The sequence below is a fragment of the Neolamprologus multifasciatus genome, chromosome 22, assembly GCF_963576455.1.
Source record: "Neolamprologus multifasciatus chromosome 22, fNeoMul1.2, whole genome shotgun sequence".
Taxonomy (NCBI): Eukaryota; Metazoa; Chordata; class Actinopteri; order Cichliformes; family Cichlidae; genus Neolamprologus; species Neolamprologus multifasciatus.
In genome coordinates this window covers 32,272,502-32,299,629 of record NC_140459.1, presented here as the reverse complement: position 1 = coordinate 32,299,629, position 27,128 = coordinate 32,272,502, and the positions used below count along the sequence as shown (strand labels likewise).

Genomic DNA, 27,128 nt, shown 5'->3' with positions numbered 1-27,128 from the left:
TTTTGAGAAACTCACGCCTCTCCCATCGTTTCAATCCCAGCGGGCAGCCTTGTGGGGGTTTGAACAGCCGGTTCCGCTTTCTTAATTCTTCGATAAGTCAGGGCCAAGCCAGCTCCGATCAGCAAGAACCCTGTTACCATGGTTCCGAATAGGTAGATATCTTCAGCACTCAGGCTCACCCAAGCCCAAACTTCTCGTTGAGGAAGGGGTGTCAGTTGCATTTAGGGACCAGTTGATCCAATCCATAATTCCTCTTTTAGGTTTTAGAGAACAGACTGTGAGAGAGTGTTCCAGGGAAAAGTAAGTAAAAACACAAGACAAGACAAGGACATAAGAAGCTAAGCAGGGAAGATAAGGGGGAGGAGAGGAGAAAAGTGCGACCGCCTTCGCTGAGAGCCAAAAGAGATGAGACAGGTCACAGGAGAATGTTCAGTTAGAGACTGAGATTACCAAAAAGCGTCACTGAATGACACAGGAAATCATTCCTGCCTGTGGCCATCTCCCAGTACAACTCCTCCATCTAACACACTGTAAACACTGCAATAGTTACATCCTTTTTACACACGCTCTTTTCTACTCTGGAATATTCTCGTCAATTTTCTTGATATTTATGTATAATCACCTCTGTTAATCATTGATATTTATAATTGAGTGAGCTGTATATATTAATGCTATTTCTTAAATGTCGAAAATCTGTAACATAATGTATTGTTTGGAGTTTAGTTTGTTACTGTTACAATTTTTACTATTTCTTCTTGGAACAACTGTAATCCACATAATTTCCTTGGAGATTAATAAAGTATTCTGACTCTGATTGTTTCAGAATGACCTGCCATTATCCAATCACACATCTGCTTACCTGCATCTTTTGTTTCTCCTCCTCTACCTGATGGCTTTGAACTTTTCTTGTCCATCTTCCATTGGTTTTCATTTTGCACTCCAGTATGAACACAAATCCCCCAACCCGAAGATCACCACAACCTGGTCTAATAGACCTACACCTTAGTTCACAGATTCACTTTGTCTAAGGTTTATTTCTGGGATTTCACACAACCCAGGATTCAGATCATGAATACATAATTGGCTTGGATTTACATCATTATGAATGAAATGTGCTCTATTTGGAAGCAGCCGCCCTCTCCCCTGTCGACAGGTTGTGTGTGAGATCATCAAACTGTAAATTATACATTTTAAATTGTTATTGATCCCTTTACCCCGAGTCCTAAAGTGTGTATTTATTTTCTTACTCTTCTTATATTTATTGTTTGTTTACTTGCACTGCTGTAACTGGAGCCTCGTCGTCTCGTCTCTCTATATACTGGACTGTAGCGGAGATGACAATAAAGTTTACTTTGACTTCAGCAGCGAGCAGGCGCACCGAGGGCTCTCATGCTCACTTTTCACGTATAGAATTTCAAAAAAACATCGGTGTAAATTATAAGTCTGTATCATAATGTCTGGTGTTTTCCTGTTTCTTGGTTTGTTTTTATTTTGTTTTATTTTGCGGATTGGTTATTAGACGCTGCTCCAGCCAGCCAGAGAATCCCCCGCCGCCCCGCCCTCTCCTCCCTGGAGGCGGAGGCGGACGCACTTTTTCTCCTCTCCCTTATCTTCCCAGCTTATGTCCTTGTCCAGTCTCGTGTTTTTTTGTATTTTCCCTGGAATGCTCTCTCACAGTCTGTTCTCTAAAACCTAAAAGAGGAATTATGGATTGGATCAACTGGTCCCTAAATGCAATTGACACCCCTTTCTCAACGAGAAGTCTGGGCTTGGGTGAGCCTGAGTGCTGAAGATATCTACCTATTCGGAACCATGGTAACAGGGTTCTTGCTGATCGGAGCTGGCTTGGCCCTGACTTATCGAAGAATTAAGAAACCGGCTGTTCAAACTCCCACAAGGCTGCCCGCTGGGATTGGAACGATGGGAGAGGCCTGAGTTTCTCAAAATGGGCCCATTGAGTGCAGCACGGATAAGATCTTGGAGAGGCTACGGCTGCTGTGAATACTCAGAATAAGACCTCTGACTGCAGACTGGATACATCCCGGGAGGGCGCTGCCTAGCCTATTTGGACTGGACCTGAATGTGAGCAGACCATGTCAGGTCTGAGGAGATGTGGACACTGAGATACTTGAAGGACCACACACATTGAAGAAAATAAGAACAACCCCAGGTTTCTCTTCAGCACTGTAGCCAGGCTGACAAAAAGTCAGAGCTCTGTTGAGCCAACCATCCCTTTAACGTTAACTAGTGATGACTTCATGAACTTCTTCACAAATAAAATTTTTATCATTAGAGAAAAAATTACCAATAATCATCCCACAGATCTAATATTATCTACAGCTACTCTTAGTTTCATTGATGTTAAGTTACTCTTTTTTTCCAATCAATCTTTCTGAGTTAACTTCAATAATTACTTCCTCCAAACCATCAACGTGTCTTTTAGACCCCATTCCTACAAAACTGCTCAAAGAAGTCCTGCCATTGATTAATTCTTCGATCTTATATATGATCAACCTATCTCTAATAATCGGCTATGTACCACAGGCCTTCAAGGTGGCTGCAGTTAAACCTTTACTCAAAAAGCCATCTCTAGACCCAGCAGTCTTAGCTAATTATAGGCCAATCTCCAACCTTCCTTTCATATCAAAAATCCTTGAAAGAGTAGTTGTCAAACAGCTAACAGACCATCTGCAGAGGAATGGTTTATTTGAAGAGTTTCAGTCAGGTTTCAGAGTTCATCACAGCACAGAAACAGCTTTATTGAAGGTTACAAATGATCTTCTTATGGCCTCTGACAGTGGACTCATCTCTGTGCTTGTCCTTCTTGACCTTAGTGCAGCATTCGATACTGTTGACCATAATGTTCTATTAGAGCGATTAGAACATGCTGTAGGTATTACAGGTATTGCACTGCAGTGGTTTGTATCATATCTATCTAATAGACTCCAATTTGTGCATGTAAATGGAGAGTCCTCTTCACACACTGAGGTTAATTATGGAGTTCCACAGGGTTCAGTGCTAGGACCAATTCTGTTTACATTATACATGCTTCCCCTAGGCAGCATCATTAGAAGACATAGCATACATTTTCACTGCTATGCAGATGACACCCAGCTCTATCTGTCCATGAAGCCAGATAACACACACCAATTAGTTAAACTGCAGGAATGTCTTAAAGACATAAAGACTTGGATGGCCACTAACTTTCTGCTTCTTAACTCAGATAAAACTGAGGTCATTGTACTCGGCGCTGAAAAGCTTAGAAATATGGTATCTAACCAGATTCTTACTCTGGATGGCATTACCTTGGCCTCCAGTAACACTGTGAGGAACCTTGGAGTCATTTTTGACCAGGATATGTCCTTCAACGCACATATTAAACAAATATGTAAGACTGCGTTCTTCCATTTGCGCAACATCTCTAAAATTAGAAATATCCTGTCTCAGAGTGACGCTGAAAAACTAGTTCATGCATTTATTACTTCCAGGCTAGACTACTGCAATTCATTATTATCAGGATGTCCAAAAAACTCACTGAAAAGCCTTCAGTTAATCCAAAATGCTGCAGCAAGAGTACTGACAGGGACTAGAAAGAGAGAGCATATTTCTCCTGTTTTGGCTTCCCTTCATTGGCTTCCTGTTAAATCCAGAATTGAATTCAAAATCCTGCTCCTCACATACAAGGTCTTAAATAATCAGGCCCCATCTTATCTTAATGACCTTGTAGTACCATATCACCCTATTAGAGCACTTCGCTCTCGCTCTGCAGGCCTACTTGTTGTTCCTAGAGTATTTAAAAGTAGAATGGGAGGGAGAGCCTTCAGTTTTCAGGCCCCTCTTCTGTGGAACCAGCTTCCAGTTTGGATTCAGGAGACAGACACTATCTCTACTTTTAAGATTAGGCTTAAAACCTTCCTTTTTGCTAAAGCATATAGTTAGGGCTGGACCAGGTGACCCTGAATCCTCCCTTAGTTATGCTGCAATAGATGTAGGCTGCCGGGGGATTCCCATGATGCATTGAGTTTTTCCTTTCCAGTCACCTTTCTCACTCACTATGTATTAACAGACCTCTCTGTATTGAATCGTATCTGTTATTAATCTCTGTCTCTCTTCCACAGCATGTCTTTATCCTGTCTTCCTTCTCTCACCCCAACCGGTCGCAGCAGATGGCCGCCCCTCCCTGAGCCTGGTTCTGCCGGAGGTTTCTTCCTGTTAAAAGGGAGTTTTTCCTTCCCACTGTCGCCAAAGTGCTTGCTCATAGGGGGTCATATGATTGTTGGGCTTTTCTCTGTATCTATGAAGCGCCTTGAGGCGACATTTGTTGTGATTTGGCGCTATATAAATAAAATTGAATTGAATTGAATTGAACCACACCCTTTCCACTGGAGCTTCGTTGATGATAAGGGGCTTGTAGACTCTATGCTTGCTCCTGAAGTCCACCACCAGCTCCTTGGTCTTGCAGATGTTCAGCTGGAGGTGGTTGTCCTGGCACCACGATGCCAGATTCTTCACCTCATCCAAGTACGCTGCCTCACCGTTGTTGGAGATGGCGCCCAACACCACTGTGTCATCAGCAAACATTACAATGGTGTTGGAGTTTATGGAATGTCAATTGAGCAATAGATTCCGGTCTACCATCCCAACCATCTTGGGAAAACCCGTTTAGAGCTTGGTGAAAATGTTCTAGAGCACACGTAAAGATGGAGCAGCTGTTCCTTGTGAGGAGCTTGAGGGTTGGCTGAAGAAACTGGCAAAAAAGGTCTTTTGAGAAATGTTAGAATGGCATCCTGCCTTGAATTCTTTGGCCTCTGCTGATTTATGAGTGCCCCATATCCACCACTGAGGGTCAGTCTCAGAAGAAGAGTTTGACCAGCATAGTTGTCCATGGAAATAGTGGCAAATTAAGGCTCGTCCTGAAATCCATTCTGGAGGAGTTCAAGGTTTTGTGCATCAGGAAACTAGTACAGTACAATGAATCAATTACTCCATGATGCAGATGTGAACAGATGGTAACATGCACAGTTCTGCTGTGCTATATACAAATATCAAAAATAAATAAGGATTATATATTTACAGCGTGGGTTATTGCACGTATTAAATATTGCACAGTAGTGATGGTAATTTGCATCGTCTGTGTATAGAGGGTTGGGGGTCAGTGCGTGTGAGTTCAGGGTGGTTATGGCTTTTGGAAAGAAACTGTTGTTGAGTCTGTTAGTCTTTGTACTGATGCACCTGTAGCACTGTCCTGAGGACAGCAGTTTGAACAGGTCAAACCGGGGTGGGAGCTGTCCTTGATGATGCTCTCTGCTGAGTTCTGCTGAGCAAGCCAGGGAGGTATAAATGTCCATCAGGGAGGGGGGAGGGCAGTAAATGATCTTCTGTGCTGCCTTAACTACTCTTTGAAGCCTCTCCCTGTCTGCCATGATGCTCCCGTACAATACTGTGCTACAGTATGTCAGCAAGCTCTGGACGAGCAGTAGCAGGTCAGCAGCAGTTTGGAGTTCTGGTTGGGTTTCCTGAGGACCCTCAAAAACTGCAGCCGCTACTGAGCCTTGTTGCCAACCGCTCTGTGATGTCTGTCCAGGAGATGTCAGCAGAGATGAGACCAGAAGGTGTGGGTCACACTCACTGTTGATGTACAGGGCCGTTTAAGTCAGTGCTGTGCCTCCTGAAGTCGACAATGACCTCTTTCAGAGGAACCACGGTAACCAGAGTCACACGCAATGAAGATTATTGTTATCTTAACAGGATAATCGACCTCTGTGAGAGCCGAGTTAGGGCAGCTGCACAGTGTTAAAGCAATTTCAGAAAGGCATCTACTGTGATGAAATCTATTCCCCACTGCTATGTAATACATTATTGTAAATTTAAATGTCATTAGGAAATGATCAGACAAAAGAGGATTTTCAAGAAATACTGTTAAATGTTCAGTTTCTATGTCTCAGAACAAGATTCAGAGTGTGATTAAATGATGGGCAGGAGGTGTAAAGAACACGGTTTTGTGGAGCAGTCAGGGAGGAATCATTTGCTTCTGAATGTGAATAAGACCAAAGCTTTGGTGACTTTAGAAGGTAGAAGACGGATCCATCCCAGGTCAGGATTAGTTACAAGACCAACACCAAAGTATACAAGTGGATAAGCAGGTTACCTGTGGAGCAAAAGGCTTCAGCAGGGCTGGACCGGAACCAAAAAAAGAATATTTTTTTTTTAATCAAATGTTTATAAAAACCTGACATATACCTTCTGTCACCATGTGTTATCTCTGTCAAAGCTCTCACTTCTGAATTTATTGATTCAAATGGCACATAAGATACATTTGTACATATAGCTCCTCGGTAAAGCATGAAAAGTTGGGACATTACTTGTAAATGCGGGGATGAGGAAAGTAGGACCCAAAACGCAGGACTCTGCGATGCCACAGTGCACTTTATTTACAGTGAATAGACAGGTAAGTCCAACAATTAACTCAGAGATGCAATTTGCCAATGGTGCTCATCCCTCTCTCCCAGTGCGTCCCGTGCTGTAGCTCCCTTAGTGTGTGTGCTCCCCAACTCGCTTCTTCACTCAACTTTCCTGGAGGAAGAAGGACAATCCACAATTAGCCACACGCCTAGCACAGACTATACCGGTCAGGAGTAATAATCCCACGTCGACTGTCGCCGCGAGTCCAGGTTAAATACCTCTTCCTAGCCGGGAGGGATGATTACCACCAGCTGGTCAGGTAATCAGCTGCAGGTGGGCCGGCAACAGCGAAGAGGGACTCCCGATGACAACAGTCGCCCGGACACGCCTCTCCCACGACGCGCGCTTCCGTCAACAGCCCCGAGGACCGGGGGGGAGAGAGAGAAGCAGACACACACACTCTACATACAAACGTGGACAGAAGAGTAGACGACACAGACCCCAAATAATAGTCATAATAATAATAATATTAATAACAACCACTGCTCACGGACCCCTGAGTCCTCCGGAGCCGGGTCCGTGACAGTAACAAACATTTGATTTGCAAATGTCCATCTTGGAAGTCTAAGCAAAACTCTAAATGCACCCTGAAAGGCCACCTGCAGTTTTTTCATTATGACTTGACTATAATTACACCAAATGAGTCATATAGAGAGAGGTACAACAGGCTTGAAAAAGAGCCTCTTTAACATCATCTGTGCACATGTAAAATTTACGTGCCTTGGTTGCTTTAGCTGTATGTTTTGGGTCATTGTCCATCTGTCCATTGTCCATCCAAGTAACTTCTTCAGTCTCAGCTGAAGAAGGAAAACCTGCAGTCAGCTGAGACTGAAGAAGACACTTGTGCGTGGAGAATTTGTCTGACAGACAGCTCAGCCAAACAGAGAACAAACATCCTTGCTAAAGGGTTGAATTTTGCTGTGACGCCGAGACAAATCTATTGGAACTCTTTTCAGCCACAGAAACAGCAATTTGAAACAACAATATTGCAGACATGGAAGCTGCGAAGCCCCAGCATCCAACATCAGCATGGAGGAGAGGAAGGCACACACAATGACAGCAACATTAGCGCTCACAATGACAACAACATTATCATCCTTCCGGCAGACAAGGGTAGGTGCACGGTTTTGCTAAACCAGAAAGACTATCATGAGAAAGTTTTGTCACTGCTCAGTGGCAAAAATACTTATGAGCCTCTAAAAGCAGGAAGTGGTTACAGGAAGAGGGTGATAGACTGTCTGAAGCAGTTAGAACAAGACAATGCTATTGACCTCATACCACAGGCTATAACCAGACTACATCAAGTCTGTGTGGTTTACCGAAGATACATAAACAGGGTGCACCTTTAAGACTGGTTGTCTGTATGATCGACTCTGTCACCTATAACATCTCCAAGATTCTGGCTTCGATCCTCAACCCGCTGGTGGGCAGCCCTGAACACCACATCCAGAACACCCTGGATTTTGTTGAGAAGGTGAGAGATGTCATTATGGAGGCAGATGAAACAATGGTCTTGTACAATGTTACATCTCTCTTCACTCGCATCCCAGTCACGGACGTGTTGGAGGTAGTTCGTAAGAGATTACAGGATGACCCCCAACCTCAGCAACAGGACCACTCTCAGCATCGACCAAGTTCCAAGTTGCTTTTGGAACTGTGTTTTAATTCCTCCTATTTCAAATACAAGGGTCGGTACTATAGGCAGAAATATGGGCGTGCCATGGGTTCACCAGTTTCACCTATCGTGGCCAAATTGTACATGGAAAAAGTGGAAAAGAGGGCTTTGTTATCCTACCCAGTCCAAACTGTTGAGATGCATTTTTTCTAAATACTCTGTGGCTTTTAAACCCCAAAACACACCACACCAAATTGGTCCACCCCAAGGATCGGGTTCCCCGACACAACAGAATGCTTGGGGAAACCAAGCAACCACTGGCAAAGCGGATGGCACAGCACAGGAGAGCTACCTCGCCAGGCCAGGACTCTGCAGTCTATCTACACCTACAGGCCAGTGGACACTCTTTCAATGATGAGGATGTTCACATCCTGGACAGGGAGGAACGCTGGTTTGAGTGCGGAGTCAAGGAGGCCATTTACGTGAAGAGGGAAAGACCATCTCTGAATCGAGGAGGGGGCCTAAGGGTACATCTTTCACAATCTTACAATGCTGTGATTGCAGCGATTCCCCAACTCTCTGTGAATGGTACTCATGGCCATTGATTAGTGGTCTTTGATCAATGCGCTTTGATCAGTGGTTGTTGATCAATGGTCATGAGAATTTGCATATTAATGATCAAGGAACTGACCTCCCAGCCCAAAGTTCCTTCAGTGGTGCTGGTTTCAGTCATTGGGGAAACCTGCAGTCAGCTGAGACTGAAGAAGTCACTTGGATGAGTGATGAAACGTTTCTCCCACTGAAAACGCTACGTCCAGATGAACAGAATCAAGCCACTCATAAGCCTGAGTGGCTTGCACCTTGCAGTGAACCTGCATGAAAGTAAGCCCTGTATTACCTTTCATGCAGTCTTGTCTTTATGGTAGACTTGGATATTGATATGCCTCCTGGAGAGTGTTGTTCACTCTGTTGGCTGTTGTGAAGGGTTTTCTCTTCATCATGGAAATGATTCTGTGATCATCCACCGCTGTTGCCTTCTGTGGACGTCCAGGTCTTTTTGCATTGCCGAGTTCACCAGTGCTTTTTATTTTCTTTCCAAACTTTAGATTTTGCCACTGCTACTATTGTAGAAATTTTCTTGAATTGATTTTTTTCTGTTTTGGGAGCTTATGGATGGCTTGCTTCACTCGCGTGGAGAGGTTCTTTTGACTGCTGTTCGCAGCCTATTCTGTCAGCAAAGCCTTGCAAATGCAAGCACCACACCTCAGATCAACTCAGGCCTTTTATCTGCTTAACTGATAATAACATAATGAAGGAATTGCCCACAACTGCCCATGAAATAGCCTGTAAGACAACTGTCCAATTACTTTTGGTCCATTTAAAAAGAGGGAGGCACAGCTGAAACTCCTAAACCCCTCATCCAATTTGAATGTAGATACCCTCAAATTAAGCTGAGAGTCCATGTCCATTATATAACTATACTTACAATATGTTTCAGTAAACAGGTAAAAAAAAAAAAAAAAACAACCTAAACTTGGTGTCTGTGTCCAAATATATCTGGACCTAACTGTACACTCTGGCTATCAGCAGTGGCTCATGGTCAAAGCAGCCATTCATTTTACTGAAGCCTTGAACCTTTCCCTTCCTAATGATGTCCCTCCATCTATTTTCATCTTCCTCTCTTCCACAGATGGTGCAGCAGCAGCCCCCTGTGACTGTGAGGCCTGATTACAAGTTGTTACTGTCTGTTGCTGGTACTACTGTTCACAGTGCAGCAGTCCTGACAGCTAACGTGTCGTGAATCTGACACATTTTGCTGGATCTGCTTTTATTGTTTTCCCTCAGTTTTTCAGCTCCACCTTTTTAGGCTGGTCCATCGACCCAAAAGTGTCTTGGCCCACCAGGAAAATGCCAGATGACCAGCCGAGCCCTGGAATTCAGCATGTGCAGCAAAATGTTTCATAATCCTGACTACACTCTGCACCATTTTCTGCAAAGGCAGTGGATTATTTCCACTGCCACAAGACTGGACATTTGACATCTTTTTTAACTATGTGCAATAACGTTTTATAATACATCTATCCAGTATTGAAATATCTGCTCTTAAATTTTGACATTAGATATTTAAAATTGTACTTTCATTTTTTTACCTTTTATATATTTGTTTGATGTAACAAAACAGAACAGAAAGAAAAATAACTTTAAGTTTTTAATGTATTTATGGGAATGATATAAACTGGAAACAGGGAATGCAAACCCCCAGAAATGAATCAGGCTCAGCTTTAAAAACAAACATGCACCTTGTTTTCATTTATTTTGAACTTAAACGGGCTCCAAATGTCATACCAGCTCATTAGAAACACACACTGCAAACACAAGCAGCTGTTTACAGTAATAACCCCCATTAGCCAGTTCCCATTGTAGGAGTTTAGAACATGTGTGCTGAAGGATTCACCAGACTCATGAGTTGCAGTGCAATTACAGCACAGAGGGACTGGAGCATGGGCACATCATCCCATGATGTTTGTGTATCTCCTTTAGGCTGACTGCTGAATTGCTCTTTTTCGTCTTAGTCTATTTGGTGAATTTCATGTTACTGAAGGCAATATCTGACAGAGATTACTTAGCTAACTTGTGAATGATTAAACCGATAGCTAACCAGCGTTACTCTCAAGCCCTCCACAATAGAATCCACCGTTTCCTCCCAAAAAGGGTCATGAAAGACCCCTGACAGGTCCTGTTACTCAGATCATCTCACTAGTTGTGGTGGAAAACAGCATAATGTAATTGTTTCGTCACATGAACCATTTGCAGATAAAGAGAAGCCACGTGATTTTCACCGTCTACTTCTTGCTCCAAAGTTCTCTTAAATATTCTGTTCGATCAAACCACAATCAAGTCCGTTGGTCACCAAGTTTTAGTTTCACCCCAAATATGGGCAATTTTTTTTTTTACAAAACCCTTTTATTTCCCTTCCCACCCCCCAACCCCATTCTTGAACAGAGCAAAGATGTTTCAGTTCTTCTTGCTCTTGGGCGAATCGTATTTCCTCTTGCTGGAGTACCAGAGAAGCAGAGGGATGCCGATGGAGGGTAGCGTCATCACACCAAATGCAGCCCAGTCCAACTAAAGACAGACACACGGAGCAGTGAGTGAAGTGTTAGAGGACTGTTCTAGCAAATGCAAAAACTTCAGTCTATAAGCCACGAATCGAGACACTATGTGAACAGTGGTATCAAGGAACTTTAATTTAGTTTATCAACATGCACTAGTCGTACTAAAAAGTACTTCTTGTGCTCTATGCAAAATTTGTCAGTGTAGATACAGTACACTTCAATTTTAGCCTAAATTAACAACCCAATAAAGATCCTTAGAGGTTTACAAAATTCCACCAGCCTCAATTTACTTTGATCAGCATAGGCCAGTGCACTCAGGTGCCATAATGAGCGAGCCTCAAACTGTTTTTAACACTTACATAGTGTGGAGAGAAGCGCCGGTCAAACTCTCTCTGAGCCAAGATTCCTCCCTGTCCAGGAGCGCTGGTGTAGCCGACCTGCAGGAAGGGAAGGAGGGAACACTTTAGCTTCTAACACATCACTATGACTGTAAATGCTTTGACTCACTAAGGACTTTAACTGCTTTTACCACAACTTGTCCTCCCTCCTGAACCAGGTAGCTGACGGTAGCAGAGGTAAAATTAAAGTATCCAGCCTTCAGGGGGCGCAACACGACCGTGTGAGAGACGTTGCTGGCTCTAGAAGTTTCAGAGTTAAGAATGATGACTTGGAGAAAGAGCCCATCTGTGGTTATTTAAACCAATTTAAATCAAATTCCTGCATTCCTGCTTCATTAAGGCCTCCGTCTTATGAACCATGAAGAGTGAATACCTCTTTAGGTTCGCACGATCTGATATCCTCGTGTTGGTGTTGTTCCCAGATCATCATACTAAAGGTTGTTCCAGGATCAACATTGCAAGTGACCAATCAGAATGTTGTGATGTCATACTTTTGCGACTTCGGGAAAAACCGGCGTAAAACAAAAAACTGTACTTAAGCTGCGAGAAACCGCCTTTGTCTGCCGATCAACGGACCCAAACCCTGACCCTTTAATAAACGCTAAGCAGAATTGATATTGTCCTTGCAACATTGGAATTTCATAAATGCACGAATGTGTTGGTGCGCAAAAGAATAACGTCACAATAATGTGATTGGTCACTTGCAATGTTGAACCTGGAACAACATTTTCATGATGATCTGGGAACAACACCAACACGACGATATCAGATCATTCCTTTAGGTTCAGCGGCCTGAAAAGTTATCATTTCACTATTTGGTCCTACGGTGTAAGATGAAAAAACTGTGGTGCAAAAAAGAGGCTGCCATAGAGACACCCAGTAACTTGTGTTTGATTAAGAATTTAAGATCAAACTCCCATTACGCCACAATTAATGCATCAAAAATAGCTCAAGTTTGATAGTGCCAGTGAGAAGTCCTTTTACTGCAAGGATACGGTGCAATCCTGTCCCATTTCACATTCAGCATTCCGGAAACAATTCCAAAATCTTCAGGAGGAAAAGAATCATCGGATAGCTCCACCTCTAGAGCTGCACTGTGGAGACAAACCAGATGATGACATTTAGTCACACAGTATGCACTAAACATTTTATCAGATCCGTAAAACGTCTTGATAATGTTCAAACTTACTGATGAAGTGATTATTAAACAGCAGTTTGTTAAGAAACAACAATAAAATAATTCTGTGTCGTTTGGTTTTCTGTGTGTATTCATTTGTACAGTTATCTGATGTGCAGCGGCTGTCCAGATATCTGACCTGGAGCCCACGTTGTAGACGCTGTACTGGAGGGTCAGGTCGCGGCCCTCCACAGCGTAGCGGTTCAGGAGGGATTTGGAGGCCAACAAACGGGCGCCCTCTTCTCCTGAGCCCAGACCCAGCAGAGAAAGGATTACAAACACGTGCAGCATCCTGGTCATCTGGTCAAAACAAACAACAAAACAAAAAAAGGAAAATAAACTGGGGTTAGGACATAGGTGTCAAACTCTGGCCCCTAATTACATTTGGCCCGCGAAGCCATACCAAATTACTATTAGAGCTGGCCTATTGGTATTATACAGCTAACATATTTATTTTTAGTATTAAGCTTTGCTTGTTCCATATTCAGTTTTTCAGCAAAACGTGTTTGAGTCCATAAGAAAAGATTCATTCTTATATCTGGAGGAATAAATATATTATTCAACGTTAGCCCGCGACTTTGTTCCAGTTTTGAATTTTGGCCCACTGTGTGTTTGAGTTTGACACCCCTGGGTTAGGAGACGATGGACTACAAAGTATGGTGAAACTATAGCCAGGAGTCCAGGCTGGTTTTGAAATAAAACAATATGCGGTAGTGTCCAGGTATCCAACTCAATTTAGCATAAACAACAAAAAAGAAAAACAATCTGCAGTCAGTCTTTAAACGGAGATTACTTCCTATTTATCTCAGGTTTGACTTTCAAAAGACGAAAGAAAAATCGCGACTGGGAGGTAATTTTAAAAGGCTGTTACGATGTGTTACTAATGAAGTGTCAGAGTGCTCAACACTAACCGGTGCAGACGCTTACGTGGACCAAAGGAGTCACATCTTCATTTGCGTTAGTAAGAAAATTCTAGTAAGTAACAACGCTTTATGTCTAACAGGCGTTTCATAGATTCGCTGTATAATAACAATATGTCCGCTCCTAAAATAAAACATTAGTAAATTATAACTCCGAAGTTTTAAAAGAAAAACAGGAAGAGATTTTTTACCTTCCTCCAGTTCTCTTCAAATGGCAGAAAGTAAAGGAGCTAGTCACGCGCATGCTCAGAAGCTTAAAGCCTGTTTTTACATGACGTGTACCGAGGGGGAGTTAAAGAAGACTGCGAACTGCAGCGCCCCTGGTGTTCGGGAGGGAGATAGGAGTCATTGGAAAAGAATGTAGCTCATTATGCAGAAAATGTAAAAGTACTTGTTGATCAGTTGATTTTTCGTACATATAAAACGGTTTATGTACAAAATATAATTCATTGAGAATAAAATTCTCACTGCAGGTTCTCTGATCTTAATAAGATAACTCTTTAGTGTCATTGCACAGTCATACATAGTACAATAGTACAATGAGATTGGAAAACTGTCCTACGTCGGCACTACATATAACACAACACGACACGATATGACACACCACAACGCAACACAAACAAAACAATGCTCACAGACAAGACCCTCCATGAATACATGCATTACATTATATTTGCATATAGAAATGAAAAATGAAAATACTCCCAAAACTTGCATTTCTAATCCTAGGACTTCAACAGCTGTAAATGATTTTTGGTTATACTTTATACACGAATCAAAAACAAATGCAGGCATTCATCACTTTGCCTTTGGATTCTATTTGTCAAACTTTTATGTAATTCATTCATTTGAAAATGTTCTCGTTTTTGTATCATCACTTGGGCTCTGCTGTGCTCCATGCCAACAGAATCTGGTGGTAATTCAGTGTCAATATTCACATCAAGATGTTCCTTGCCAGCCACTCTGCTTTCATCTATTATCAGATGATAGCAGATGCTTATCTGATACCGTATCAGCATTTCCTGTAACACTCAAAGATGCCACCAAAGGTTTCCAGAACTATCTTGTCCCCTGCCTGTAATGCTAAATATATAAGTGTACACAAATTACACATTTTCCATTACGTAAGAATACAGAAATTTGAAATACGCAAAATTTCTCTGTTTTATGCAAGAATAAAATAAAATACAGTTGTTTTAGTTTTAAATGAAAATCATGTATATTTTATCAGATTTTGTATGTATGTAGTTTACAAAAAAACAATAACATGTAGTTCCATGTGTAAAAAAAAAAAAAATGGACAAACACTTAAAAAAAAAAAAACAATAATAATAATAATAATAATAAGGCCTAATATGGAAAAAATGATATTGGGCTTTGTCATGTGAGTTTATTTGAAAACTCTTTAATTCCATAATTAATGTAATAATGTTTTCTCATCCATTCAACAAAAGTCAAAATACTTTTATTAAACTAGTAACTGGGTTTAAAATACATTTTTGATACACCAAGTGAATAATCGGTTTTTACATGTATTCTTACATTAAATTAATGGATTAACCCTTTTAAGGATATCCATAAAGTGTTATTGTAATTACAATATACTGATAATTGCAGAATTACAGATCAATAGAGAACTTTGCTGTCAGACTGCAGAGTGTTCAGCTTTCAGGACCCTCTTCTATGGAAGCAGCTCCCAGCTCGGGTTCTGAAGACAGACATGTTTGGTAGTTAAGATTAAGATTAGGCTGAAAACCTTCTTCTTTTTTTGCTTAAATATATAATTATGCTGTACTTAGGCTGCATTTCTCCTTTTCTCTTCTCTTCTTTCTATTAATAATCCCTGGCTGTCTGCCCCAGCATGTCTTTTGTCCTGTCTCCCTCCCTTCACCCCCAACAAGTTGCGCCTCCTTGTGCCTGGTTCTGCTGGAGGTTTTCCTTCCCACTGTCACAATCTACTTTAGAGGTGACTGTTGGTTGTGATTTGGCACTGTTTAAATTTGAAATGAATTGAATAGATCTTATCAAGTACCTGCTGATGGATATGAATAATTAAAGAGTTGAGCTTAATAAAACACTAGCTTTACTTGATATAATAATTTCATAATGCTGGTGCAAAACAACATTAATACAGCTCACTTTGCTGTATTTGTCCTTTTTTTTTAAGTTAACAAAAAAAAAGTCTAGTGCTGCTGTAAGAGCGCTTTCTCACTTTATATAAATGTCCTACTTAAACTACACTGTGGTTGAATGACATAAATTAGGGAATAATACGATTTTGTTTTACACTAACAAGTCTGAAACAATTAGGACACTTACTTCCTGTTTCAGTACTGACTACACAGATCACATTTATAGATCGGATAGACAGGAAAAAGCAACACGAGCAGCTTCATGTTTTTGATTTCATGAAGATGTACAACTTTTTTTGGCATTTATTCAAAGTATAACGAACTGAGGAGAAAGCACACCCACCATATAAAGGTGATCACTCACAACAAATATACTGACATTCCGTAGCTGTTCATTGAACCCAAACCATGGCAGTAAATTGTAGCATAACAAAGTGATCTGATCCACTCGTGGTTGAGGTGAGGCTTCAGGTTTTTTGTCACATCTTTGAAAATTTGTATGAAACCCTAACTCACCACTAGGTGGAGATAAATGTCTTTGTCGCCAGTGGGATGGCTCTGTAGTCCACATCAAATGAGCTGAGACAGATCTGTGCATTTGGTTGATTATAAAACATGTAGATTAGGCTACATTAAATTTCAGAATATATTTCACAGAATGAACCACGTGGCATAGATAGTCCTTTGGACACATAATTGCCAGAACTGCCTCACTCACTCCAGAATATTTCAACCTATTAACCTGGAAAGCTCTGTGCTTGTTTTGGCCATGTTGTGGATTTTTGTTCTGCTGAATAATGAAACGTTGTCCGGTAAGTTTCGATGTCACAGTACACCCGTGTAATCCTGGTGTTCCCAACACCTGTGTGATCATGAATAAATGCGCCAAGTTTGTTAAAATAAATGTGGTTTTTGGCTCCCGACCTGCATTTTTTCTTTTCTTGCTGTGCAAGTAGGTGTGTTCAGCTCATTCATAAAATGTCGCTGCCGGTGAGGATATATAAAGCACAGCGCTGCAGGTTACTCGTCCATCAGCTCCGTCAGGTGCAGTCATGCTTCGTTCCGTCTGCGCGCTCCGGCTCCTCGCGCTCCTGCTGCTGCTGAGCGTGAGTTCAGCTGTTGAAAATAACGCCACAGAGTCCGTCAGTCCTCAGCTGGTCCTTGAAACTCAGGAGCCGCCGACCGATGAAGACGCAAACCAGGCGAGGAATAGAGGGAGACGGCCTTCTGACGCTCTGCGTGATGGTGAGTCCAAATGGCTCAAATTAAATAATGTGATAGAAAACATCATAAAGTATTATGTGACAGTAATACAACTCAAATTGAAAATAAAAAAATCTAGTTTGGAATAATAATAATATTTATTTATTTATTAATCAGTTTAAAGCTAGGTAAAAAGTAATCTTACAAAAGAAAAAACTACTAGATATCCATGTCTGGAATGCAGGATTTATTAAAAAACTGTAATTAAAATACATCCTAGCTGCTGGTGTTTTTGCAGGTGCTGTAAATGTCTGTCTGTTGTAGATTATATAACACCTGACAGAACACCTTTGGGATGAACTAGAATGGAGACTGTGAGCCAGGTCTTCTCTCTCAACACGAATCTGATCTGACAAATGAGCTTCTGGAAAAATGATCAAAAACTTCCATAAGCACATAAACATAAACTTATAGCTGCAAAGGGTGAAGTCAGCATCATTTCAAAGCCTGTGGATCAAGAGAAGGATATCACTCAAGTTCATATGCAGACAAAGGAACTTTCAGCAGTGGAGGGTCGATTGTCACATTGCTTATTACTCTCACATTAGAGACACTGTGGAATTCTGTCGATATCCCACATCTGACCTGATGATGGGAGGAGATATTTTGTCATTTTCAGTGATCATAGTAAATTTTAATGTTGTTGTTGTGGTTTTTGTATTATAAGACCACATCAATATTAATCATTTAAAAAGTGGACGATTATTAAAAAGCTGAAAGTAATTCCTTCGGGTTCAATCGGTTTTTCACTAGCTAGCTAAAGCCACGTGATAGCTAGATTAAAATGTTTCTAAAGTTCGGGTTGGTTCTCATACATGTAACAACCAACATAGTCATCTGTTGGAAAACACTGAACAAAATGACCGTCTTTTAAAAAATATAAGGAACCTTTGAGCTTTTTTTAATGATATCAATGATACATCAGTTCAAAATACAGTCGTGGAATTAATTCTCACTTGTTTTTGTGGCTTTAATAAAGGCTGAATTATTAAGTTCACGGCTCATAAATCACAATAAAAATGGTTTTGAATCCTGCAGCAAACACTTAAAAGAAAACCTCCTCAGAAGTTTCATAATACTGATGCTAAGTAGACAGAGTGATGAGGACAGAGTAAAGTCACTTAGTGCAGCAAATAAATATTTTGAAAAAAGCCTGTTTTATTTCTCTGTGAAAGAAGTCAGGCTCTATTTATATAGTTGAATGATTATAGCACAGTGCTGCTCCCTGCGCTGATGTAAGAGAGTTCACCCATCAGTCTCTTCTCCCTCTTGTTAATAATCACAACAGAATAACATTTATTCAACTCTGGATTCCTGTGTTTAAGTGGATGGATAGCAGATATAAGGCTTCACAATCTATAACAAAAATAATACTGAGACTGGATATTTTCTTCTATACATGCACATAAGCCCACTTACAATAAGTGAAGAAGAAGTATTAAAAACAGGACTTTTATAACTCAAGGCAACACAAATTATGGCTAATTTGTGTTGGGCTAACAGACATGGAAACATGATAACAAAACATAGGTAAGACAGACTGGACATGAACGGGGCACTCCCATTATGAAAATAAGAACTATAAACAGCAGCTCAGAGGCTCTAGAAGAACAACGTATTCATAATTAATTATATTTACAAAGGAATGAATAAGTCCAGAAAGAGACTCAGGACCACGACAAGCTCGTGGGAAAAGGAGAATGCAACTGGCATTTTAAATGTTGGAAAAAACTATTTTCCTAATTTCGATGTTTGAATCCATTTACTTATTTGTTTGCAATTTAAATTTATAATTTTTCTGTAAATGCCTTTTTCCATTTAGAAACATTCATTTCAAAGTTCTCTTTTATTAACAGTTAAATGATGAAATAACTATTGATTTATAATTATTAATGTCTAAATAAAGAAAAGAAATTCAGCAGCAGTTTGTAAATACAGAAATGCACAACACATTATTAAATCACAAAATGCTTTTCATGAGCATGACTCTTGGTGCAGATGTGAACCTGGTAGATGCTGATTTAAAAAAGACAAACTGTGTCATGAAGTGCAGAAATGTGGAAATATGAGACAAACATGAACACGTCATAAACTGGTATCATGGGACAGTTAGTGGTGTGAATTTTAAATCATGTTAAATTCTTTTACAGAAATATCAGCAGCTGTTTTAACTGGGTTTAAACCAATTCTTCACCTTCAGTTTAACGACAAATCATCACCGTTGTAAATGTTTCAGTTGTCACTTTACAAATTCATATTCAGCTCTGATGCTATTTTTAGCTTCCTGAAAGTACCAGCAGGAGCCCTGACACTGATTTCACTGATTTCACTGATTTCACTGATTTCACTGATTTCACCATGGACCTCAAATGTGCAGATTGACTCAAACTGACTCAAATTTAATATTGAGGATGTGTGTGTGTATATACATATATATATATGTTCATTTTGAATGCTAGATCAACTGTATGTGCAGCGGACACAGCGAGGGGGCAATTCTGTGTGTGCAAACTCAGAAATGTAGCCGTAAACTGAGGTGGACCAGGGCAATAAACTCCAGCCGGGTGTTTAGAAGTCTAATGGCATTGGAGAAGAAAGAGTTCTTTAATCTACACTTCACACTTCTACACCTCTGGCCTGAGAGTAGAAGTGTGAAATTTGCTGTTGGGTCCTTGAGGATGAAGGCAGCTATCCTTCATCCTTCATTCAGCTGTGAGAGGACAGGGCAATCTTAATGATCTTCTTGGGCTACGTCTACACTAATCCGGATAAATTGATAAAAGTCTAAAGACGCTCCACGTCCACACTATCATTTTCAGTCTTTTTCATCCACACTGAAAACGCTGCGTTCTTATACTGCACATGCGTGAAAAGTAAGACGTTTGAGCTGCGTCATTTCCGTCTGCCGTTTATTTACTTTCCAGCTCTTTGAAAAGTCAAAATGTTGAGGAAAAGTTTTATCTGGAGCTTTTTGGAGCATGTACAAACTGAAATGAATCTTTAATAGGGCGCAAAACAGCTCCTGTACAATGCCTCCCGCCATCTGAGTTGAATTGGTCACATGACTGCAGCATATGACTAAAATGCGTCACCATTTTCAAAAGCCTTTTTTTTTTTCATCCACTGTGGAGAGCGTTCTCAAAAAGCTCAGTTTTCCTTGTCCCACAACGCCGTTTCAGTGTGGACGCGCCAAAACGAAGAGAAAAAGATGCGTTTTCGTTTGAAAACGTATTAGTGTGGACGTGGCCTTGGCTGTATTTGAAGTTCATAGCATTTGTGTTGCCATACCACACAGTGACGCTCTCAATCATGACTGTCAACAAAAAGCATTGTGACGCAGACATCTTTATTCTCTAAGTCACACAGAGAATAATGTAGCATATGACAGGGGTCCAAACTATGCTGTTCTGAATGTGGGCCAGCACTACCAACTTAAAACAAAACAAAAAACTATATATGTATATATATATGCACACACACACACTTTAGAATAACAAGAAGACCGATCTAAGCTACACATATATGTAACTCACTTTTCATGTCTCAGGGCCAGACCAGAGCCAGGTGGGCTGCAGGGAGTTGAGGTCCACGAAGTACATCTCTGATGGCCAGTGCACCAGTGTCAACCCTATCAAGGAGCTGGTGTGTGCTGGGGAGTGTCTGCCAGCTCAGCTGCTGCCCAACTGGATTGGTAGAACTCACACTGGGAGGTACTGGAGCCGCCGCGATGCTCAGGAGTGGCGCTGTGTTATCGATCGAACCAGGACCCAGCGGATCCAGCTGCAGTGCCACGACGGGAGCACGAGGACCTACAAGATAACTGTGGTGACCTCCTGCAAATGCAAGCGCTACACCAGACAGCAGAACGATTCGCGACACAAGGACACGTCTGGAAATACTGGGAAACAGAGGAAGAATCAGGGGAAGCCTGGACTGCTGGAGACGAATGCTGGGAGGGAGTCTGCTAACTGAAACCTGATCTCACAGCTACAAAGAAAAAACCTTCATATTGTCACTATAAATGTTTTTGTATGAACTATAAGTGTGCAAATAGTAATTAAAATTTTAAGAGGCAGAATAGATATAAACAAAGGTGAATAGTATAGTGTTATCTGCATATTTACTTTAATACAGTAATTAGTCTGTAGACCAAAATATAGCTCGTTTGTTCACATGAAATATGTTTGACATCTGCAACTATTCAGAAAGCAGTAACAGCTGAGCTACAGCTGGTGACATCTGTCTAATCTTTCTGGAGAGAAGTGTTGTCTTATTTTTTCCGTACATTTTTTGAACAGCAGTGATTTTGTCACACTGACAGTATTCTTATTATTCGTATAGTGTGAATATGAGCACATGTTATATATTTTAGCTCGATGTAGAGATTTAGATTTGCTGTCCTTCTTTGGTTTTGCCTCATTGTAGCATTTAGTGTTATGTTAGCAGGAGAGCGTCTCTGAGGAAGGGTCGTGTTGGGATGAAACTGTCTTTGTGTGGATTGATGGACATCAGGTTACAAAAGCAACAGGAAAGTGTTTTGCAGTCTCATCCATGTCTGCGCATCTCTGTAACACTTCTTGTATCGTCCTGTGAAAGTTGTTGTGATTGAGGCGTGATGGCTGCAAGTCATGCTTCTTGAGGAGAGCATACTTTGGTTATTTATAAGAAAGGGACAGGGGCTGTCAACAACCTATTTTTGACCAAATAATTGAAACACGTGCCTCTATTCAATGTTTCCAGCCTTTACTGTGAATTATTGCTCATTGTTTCCAAAAATGATATTAAAAGTGATAAAGTTACAAACTAATTTTAAAAGTAATCAATAAAGAAGTGGTAATTCCAGGATTATAGCGTTTCATGCAGCACCTGAGAGTCTCAGATATTGTTTGTAATGTAAAGGATGTTCTGTTAGCAGTGAAGGCACAGTGTAATCAAATATTTATCAGTTCAGGGTTTTGGTTTGTGTTGGAAGTATGTATAAAGATTTTTTTATTTAAAAACATAGAAAACAATAATCAGTTCTATGTAATGTATGTAAAGTTAGACAGATATCATCTATTTTGTACCAGAACAGTTCTGTTTTACATCTCTTTTTGCATTTTCTGAAATAATAAAAATTTGTTTCAGTGCTGTGGTTCTGATATAATGCTGCAGGCATGCTTTTTTAACATTTATTTATTGGTTTTAACTGGTTTTACATGGTGCACCGTGAACATTAAAAAAAAATAATAATAATAATAAAATAAATAAATAAATAAATAAAAATAAATAAATAAATAATTATTTATAATAATAACTAAATAAATAAATAAATAATTTATTGTCTGGGTGTCTGCGATGTTTGAATTAAAATAAATAAATAAATAAATAAATTATTTATTTATTTATTTATTTATTTATAAATAATAATAATATAAATAAATAAATAAATTTATTTGTTTATTTTATATATAAATAATAAAATAAATAAATAAAAATAAATAATAAAATAAATAAATAAATAAAAATACAAATAAAAATACAAATAAATAAATAAATAAATAAATAAAAAATACCACAACAACAGAAACAACATAGTAATAGAAACAAAAACAAAGCAAACCATAACAGAGGGGAAGGACAACAAATACAAATCAAGTTAGAGTTTGAGACTGTTAAGTCCACAGTGTGCACATATATAATATAGCCCAAAACGTGTCCAGTTTATTTCTTAATGCATAAGTTATTTTCTCCATAGATCGTATAGATGTCAGTCCACATATTTTTTGATTTTTCTAGCACATAGCAACACAGCGCTTGGCTTCCAAAAGTCCAATCGTTAACAGAGCTCTATTGTTTGCAGCAGGTACAAAATTATTCGGGTATATATTTAAAATACATATTTTAGGATGAAGTGGAATCAACAGACTCAACAGATTTATTACCTTTTCCCAAAAGATTTTCACACGTGGACACTCCCATATACAGTGAAATAAAGTGACCCTGTCCACTCCACACAGGTGTCTGGGATGTTTGAGTTAAAATAATGCATTTTTGACGGAGTCTTGTTAACCATTCATATTGAAGTAGTCGAGATTGCACATTAATTGTCTGACTCTGGGCCAAGGAGCATGATTTATACCCCTCATCATCAGATATATCCATTTGCAAATCATTCCTCCATGCCTCTAAAATAGACTGTGTTGATTCTTTGGAATTTTCCATAAATAATTTGTACAATGCAGAAACTTGGCCTCTCCCATTTACATGCTTTATAACTGTGTTCAATGGAGAGGAGTAGGTGGGGATGTCTAAGCTGTTACCTTGTGTGGTTAAGATAAAATTTCTTAATTGAAGAAATTTAAAAAAATGTTTGACAGGAATAGAAAAAGTACTTCTAAGTTGTTCAAAAGACATAAGAGTATTATTCCTAAATATATCAGACACTTTTCTTATACCTTCATCGAACCAAATTTTAAAACCTGCATTCGCCCTGAAAGCTGTTATTTCCAAATATCGGAGTAAACTGAGACAGTTGGATTATTTCTCCCAAGTAGTTATGTGTTTCAAACCAGATCATTATAGTGTTTTTTAAAAAGCAGTTCTTAGTTTGTTTATTTAGTGTCTTCCTGTCGGCTGAGTAAAGATATAAGTTCGGGGAAATTTTGATTTCTGTAGACTCCATAGAAACCCACACTGGAGTTTGCTCATTAACAAAATAAAACATTGCCGCTCTGTTTGAGCAGAAGTACCACTTTAAATTTGGAAGTTGTAAACCCCCTCTTTCATAAGGAAGGTATAATAATGAGATTCTGAGTCTTGGTCTTCTGTTATTCCAAATAAAGTTTCAGAATAGTTTTTGCAAATTTAAGAAGAAAGAGTTTGGTGGAGAGAGAGGTATTGATGAAAAAGGTAAAGATATTTTGGCAAAATTGACATTTTTAGTATATTAATACGACCAATTAAAGATATAGGTAGTTTCATCCATCTGTTTAGGAGTGCAGTAGCTGACGTCGTTAAGGAATTATAATTGGATGCCAGAATATTTTCAACTGAGTGAGTTAATTTCACACCCAGATAAGTAAACCCATGTTCAGATAGCAGAAAAGGAGGATTGATTGGAGGATTTTGTCGTTCAATTTTATTCAAAAATAATATTTCGGATTTATCAAAATTTATTTTATAACCCGAAAATGTACTAAATGTATTAATGAGACTTAATATGGATGGTATTGATTTGTTTAAATTAGTGCAGAACAGGATCACATCATCTGCATATGGGGCAACATTTCCTACTTTAATTCCTGATATCTTTTTATGATTCCGAATTTCCATCGCAAGAGGCTCAGTTGCCAAGGTGAACAAGAGAGGTGACAAGGGGCAAACTTGTCTAGTTCCACGATATAATCTGAATGGTGCGGAAAAAAGACCATAAGTTAAAATCTCTGCTTGAGGGTTGGATCATATCAACTGAACCCATTTAAAAAATCTGTTTCCAACACCAAACTTTTTCAAAACTTCAAATAAGAACGGCCATTCGATCCTGTCGAAGGCTTTTTCCGCATCCATTGAGATTAACGCATTGTCTCTTTTTTCTCATAAATGATATTCATGACCCTCCGTATATTGTGAAACCCCTGCCTCCCCTTGATAAAGCCGTTCTGGTCTGAATGAATCATTTTAGGCAAGAGTGTCTCTAATCTCACAGCTAATAGTTTGCAAAGTATCTTGTAATCATAATTCAACAGTGAGATTGGTCTATAAGAACTACAATGTGTTGCTGGCTTATTAGGTTTCAGTAACAAAGTCATTGTTGCAACATTAAGTGAAGGGGGGGTGGGGGGGGGGGGAGGAGACCCAGATTCAAATGATTCCTGATACATATCCAATAAAGGCTGGATTCATTTATCTTTAAATATTTTAAATATTTCTATTGGTATTGCGTCAGGTCCAGGAGTTTTGCCCCCTTTCATGTTCCTTATAGCAGTGGTCCCCAACCCCTGGGGCTCAGACTGGTACCGGTCCGTGAGTCGTTTGGTACCGGGCCGCGAGAGTTGAGGCTCAGGTGTGAAATGTATAGTTTTCAGGGTTTTTATCAGTTTTCAGCGTTATTTTGTTATCGTTTTTATCGTTAACTCGGTTTTCCTGGGTCTTTTCACGTGTGTTATGAATAAATCTTCTTTTTTTCGGTACCGGTACTAGTTTTATTTTGTTGTATTTATCCGCGACACCTTAAAGGCCGGTCCGTGAAAATATTGTCGGGCATAAACCGGTCCGTGGTGCAAAAAAGGTTGGGGACCGCTGCCTTATAGCATTAGCAATTTCTTCTACTGTTATATTAAAAGCTCTAGTTCATCCATATCGTTTTCTGGTAGTCTAGGAAAATGCAGCTGACCCAAAAAAAAATTTTGTTTTGATGAAAATGACTTAAAATGTTCAGTTTTGTACAGCTGTTTATAAAAAGTACAAAAAGAGTCATTAACATGTTCAGGATCAGCTGTGATCTGTCCTTCATCTGCTCTTTCAGCCTGAGCCTGTTTAATAGTGTTTTACTTGCTTTTTCACCCTGTTTCAGTCTTAGTAAACTTTTAGTAGCTTTATTTAATGACAAAATATTAAATTTAGCTCTGAGTTTATTTAACTCTAGAATTAGAGCTTTAGATTTGGATATAAATATCTCTTCCTCGATATCTTTTATCTTTTTCTCCAAATGGACCGGTTCCATCCTGGATGCTTCATGTTTGAAGCTTGTAAAACTGATCATTTGCCCTCTCAGGAAAGCTTTAAAGGCCTCCCATTTTATAGTCATGTTTACTGCAAACAGGAACTCCCTAACAACAGAGGCATTAGTCAGTGATGGATATCTATTTTAAACAGCAGCCTTTACTTTGCTTTATTGTGTAGGGGAACCTTCCCCTCCAGGCTAGTGGAGGTTCTTACAGCTGTAGCAAACATTTTTACTGGTGTTTTATTGTCTCATCTATCCATTCATTTTTCCCCCTATAAGAACTGTAGCCAAAGAAAGACAGTTAAAAGAATCACCTGCGCTAGACAACAACAGGATGTTTCATTTGTGTTTTCCCCACAGGGATAAGGATTGATGCCCCTTTGTCTCTTATATCCTGTAGGTAGACTTTTAAACCAGATCACGTCTGGAATGTTGTTCAGCAGCTCGGCGGGAAACACACGCAGCTTTTTTCAGGTTATCTTTTAACAGAATTTGAATATTTAGTAGCAGAAACTGTTGTGGAGAAATAACTACATTTACTCAAATACTGTGGAGTTGATATTTTTCTTTTAATTTGTTTTTTTAAATTGTTTCAAATTTGAAATGGAAGGATCTGGATGACCTGTGATTGATAGAACCATAAATTCTGCTCCCTGCTAAATTCGAACCATTAGCCCGTCCACTGCTGCTTAATCGCACTTAGGTTATGTAGTAGGACAATGATCCAAAAAAACAGCAGCTACCTCTGAATAGCTCAAAGAAGAAGAAGAAAAAGGTTGTTCATGACTATGACTGATTTAAAATAATTCTGTGTCTTTCAAAATTGACCCTGAGAGTAATAGCGATTGCCAGTTTCTGCAAACTGATTGGTTGATTGCAGTTCTTTCAAGGTTTAAGGTTATCAGGTTAAGGGGGCAGTTACCTTTTTCACAGGCGGCATGGTGGTTAGCACTGTTGCCTCACAGCAAGAAGGTCCTGAGCTTGACTCCAACATCTGGCCGGTGTGTACTTTTCATGTCCTCCCCAGTTTGCGTGGGTTCTCTCAAGCTTTGCCAAAGTCCAAAGATGCAATTAGCGGGTTTAACTGGTGCTTCGAAATTGCCCGTAGTTGTGAATATGAGTGTCTGTCTTTTTGGTTTCACTGTTAGACCTGACTCCCTCATTTACGTTTATACAGATGCATAAATAAAAGTCAGTATGTTCTACTGACTTTTATTCGTTTTCCCTCCAAAGCATATCTCCTCCTCTCCAGGGTCTCTTCCATCTGCCTCCAACCCAGACTACAGATCACAATGTCATCTGCAAATATGATAGTCCACTCCTGCCTGACTTCATCTG

The 27,128-nt window shown here is 39.8% G+C and overlaps 2 protein-coding genes across 2 annotated transcripts; one reads left to right on the top strand and one right to left on the bottom strand.

Annotated features, from left to right (window-relative positions):
• Window positions 1-10,273: 10,273 nt before the first annotated feature.
• On the bottom strand, window positions 10,274-13,981 carry ssr2 (signal sequence receptor, beta). The gene is made up of 6 exons (XM_085149113.1): window positions 13,880-13,981; window positions 12,908-13,068; window positions 12,587-12,685; window positions 11,723-11,831; window positions 11,553-11,630; window positions 10,274-11,203 (listed from the first exon to the last, which is right to left on the bottom strand). Exons 2-6 carry the CDS (start codon window positions 13,066-13,068, stop codon window positions 11,093-11,095), a joined length of 558 nt encoding a protein of 185 aa, XP_085005239.1. The 5' UTR covers window positions 13,880-13,981; the 3' UTR covers window positions 10,274-11,092.
• Window positions 13,982-15,921: 1,940 nt separating this feature from the next.
• Window positions 15,922-22,209, top strand: LOC146493807 (sclerostin domain-containing protein 1-like). The gene is made up of 2 exons (XM_085149854.1): window positions 15,922-17,065; window positions 20,631-22,209. The coding sequence occupies exons 1-2, from the start codon at window positions 16,873-16,875 to the stop codon at window positions 21,053-21,055; spliced, it is 618 nt and encodes a 205-aa protein (XP_085005980.1). The 5' UTR covers window positions 15,922-16,872; the 3' UTR covers window positions 21,056-22,209.
• Window positions 22,210-27,128: the final 4,919 nt, after the last annotated feature.

What these genes read in the sequence shown, in the direction of transcription:
- ssr2 (XM_085149113.1), bottom strand. Translation starts at nt 13,068, where the DNA reads ATGACCAGGATGCTGCACGTGTTTGTAATCCTTTCTCTGCTGGGTCTG. An exon ending in GTCTACAACGTGGGCTCCAG is followed by an intron (nt 12,686 to 12,907) that starts GTCAGATATCTG and finishes TTGTCTCCACAG; the next exon opens with TGCAGCTCTAGAGGTGGAGC. An exon ending in GGCGCTTCTCTCCACACTAT is followed by an intron (nt 11,204 to 11,552) that starts GTAAGTGTTAAA and finishes GTCTGTCTTTAG; the next exon opens with TTGGACTGGGCTGCATTTGG.
- LOC146493807 (XM_085149854.1), top strand. Translation starts at nt 16,873, where the DNA reads ATGCTTCGTTCCGTCTGCGCGCTCCGGCTCCTCGCGCTCCTGCTGCTG. An exon ending in TTCTGACGCTCTGCGTGATG is followed by an intron (nt 17,066 to 20,630) that starts GTGAGTCCAAAT and finishes TTCATGTCTCAG; the next exon opens with GGCCAGACCAGAGCCAGGTG.